Source organism: Austrofundulus limnaeus, unplaced genomic scaffold (assembly GCF_001266775.1).
Source record: "Austrofundulus limnaeus strain Quisiro unplaced genomic scaffold, Austrofundulus_limnaeus-1.0 Scaffold650, whole genome shotgun sequence".
Classification (NCBI taxonomy): domain Eukaryota; kingdom Metazoa; phylum Chordata; class Actinopteri; order Cyprinodontiformes; family Rivulidae; genus Austrofundulus; species Austrofundulus limnaeus.
The window spans coordinates 244374-245880 of NW_013953052.1; the positions used below are offsets into that span (position 1 = coordinate 244374).

The window sequence follows — 1507 nt, forward strand, 5'->3', positions numbered from 1 at the left end:
GAGAACAGACCATCCTGAGAACAGACCATCCTGAGAACAGACCCCCCAGAGAACAGACTCTCTGAGAACAGACCCCTCTGAGAACAGACCATCCTGAGAACAGACCATCCTGAGAACAGACCCCCCAGAGAACAGACTCTCTGAGAACAGACCCCTCTGAGAACAGACCCTCTGAGAACAGACCCCTCTGAGAACAGACCCCCCAGAGAACAGACTCTCTGAGAACAGACCCCTCTGAAAACAGACCCTCTGAGAACAGACCCCTCTGAGAACAAACCCCCCTGAGAACAGACCATCCTGAGAACAGACCATCCTGAGAACAGACCCCCCTGAGAACAGACTCTCTGAGAACAGGCTCTCTGAGAACAGACCCCTCTGAGAACAGACCCCTCTGAGAACAGACCCTCTGAGAACAGACCCCTCTGAGAACAGACCCTCTGAGAACAGATCCCTCTGAGAACAAACCCCCCTGAGAACAGACCATCCTGAGAACAGACCCCTCTGAGAATAGACCCTCTGAGAATAGACCCTCTGAGAACAGACCCTCTGATAACAGACCCCCTGAGAACAGACCATCCTGAGAACAGACCATCCTGAGAACAGACCCCCCTGAGAACAGACCCTTCTGACGTACCTCCTCCCCCACCAGCTGCTGGGCCGGACCTCCGGCTGGGTTCTGTGGAGAGACGAGACCTGTTAGGGATCAGGTGGGATCAGGTGGGCTCCAGGACTCGGAGCTCAGAACCTCACCGATGCGTCTCCGTGGATGTTGAGCGTGGGCACGGCGTCTGGACGGAGCGTGACCTTGTCCCCGATGCGGTCGAAGCAGTCCTCGCTGAAATGGGACGAACAAATGGAGGACCAGAGGCGAGGGTGCCAGTGGACCCGACCCACCGCCATCATCCACTGAGCCAGAACCGGCAGGTTGTGGAGAGGAAACCTGCAGGAAGCAAAGACTTGTAAAGTAGGGCTGGGTATCCACTCAGATCTCCCAAAACTATTCAAGTTTGACTGATTTTTCATTGAGTTAATGATATCAGCAGTAAGAAATTTACTCTGATTTAGAAGACATGTTCAAAGGAAGTCCTTCTGTAAATACAAACTAATTCTAACTTGGTTTGTTGGTAAAATTATAAACATTAAGGACAAACTTATAAATTGGAGTTTAATCTTGAAACAAAACAAGTTTTAAAGGTTTAAACTAAACAGGAATTGACAGAAAGTGTTGTTGATACATTAGTTCTTTAAGAAACTGAGAATAATTTCCTTAACCACTAAGAAGTGATGGAATAAGGTTAGAGGAGAAGAGGTGGGATAATAAGTGTTTACTTCTGAGTGAAAACTTTATATTTGTAATATTTCTGTTACTTTCTGTTCAATAAAACTTATTAACAAGAAGAAAGAAAAAAAGAGAACTTCAGCTAAAATATTCAATCACTTCTAAAATTTATAAGTATTTGAAACAAAACTAAATGTTTTAGACTGTCATCTTTCACACATTTACAGG

At 46.4% G+C, this 1507-nt stretch overlaps 1 protein-coding gene across 5 annotated transcripts in view; it reads right to left on the reverse strand.

Moving 5' to 3' along the window:
* LOC106531558 (D-aminoacyl-tRNA deacylase 2) overlaps positions 1-1507 on the reverse strand; it is a gene marked incomplete in the record, with an annotated part of 16013 nt that overhangs the window by 7527 nt on the left and 6979 nt on the right. For all 5 annotated transcript variants that reach the window (XM_014027459.1, XM_014027458.1, XM_014027456.1 and 2 more), the window contains 2 exon segments: positions 635-676; positions 751-940. In XM_014027459.1, the coding sequence (XP_013882913.1) occupies positions 635-676; positions 751-940 (232 nt within the window).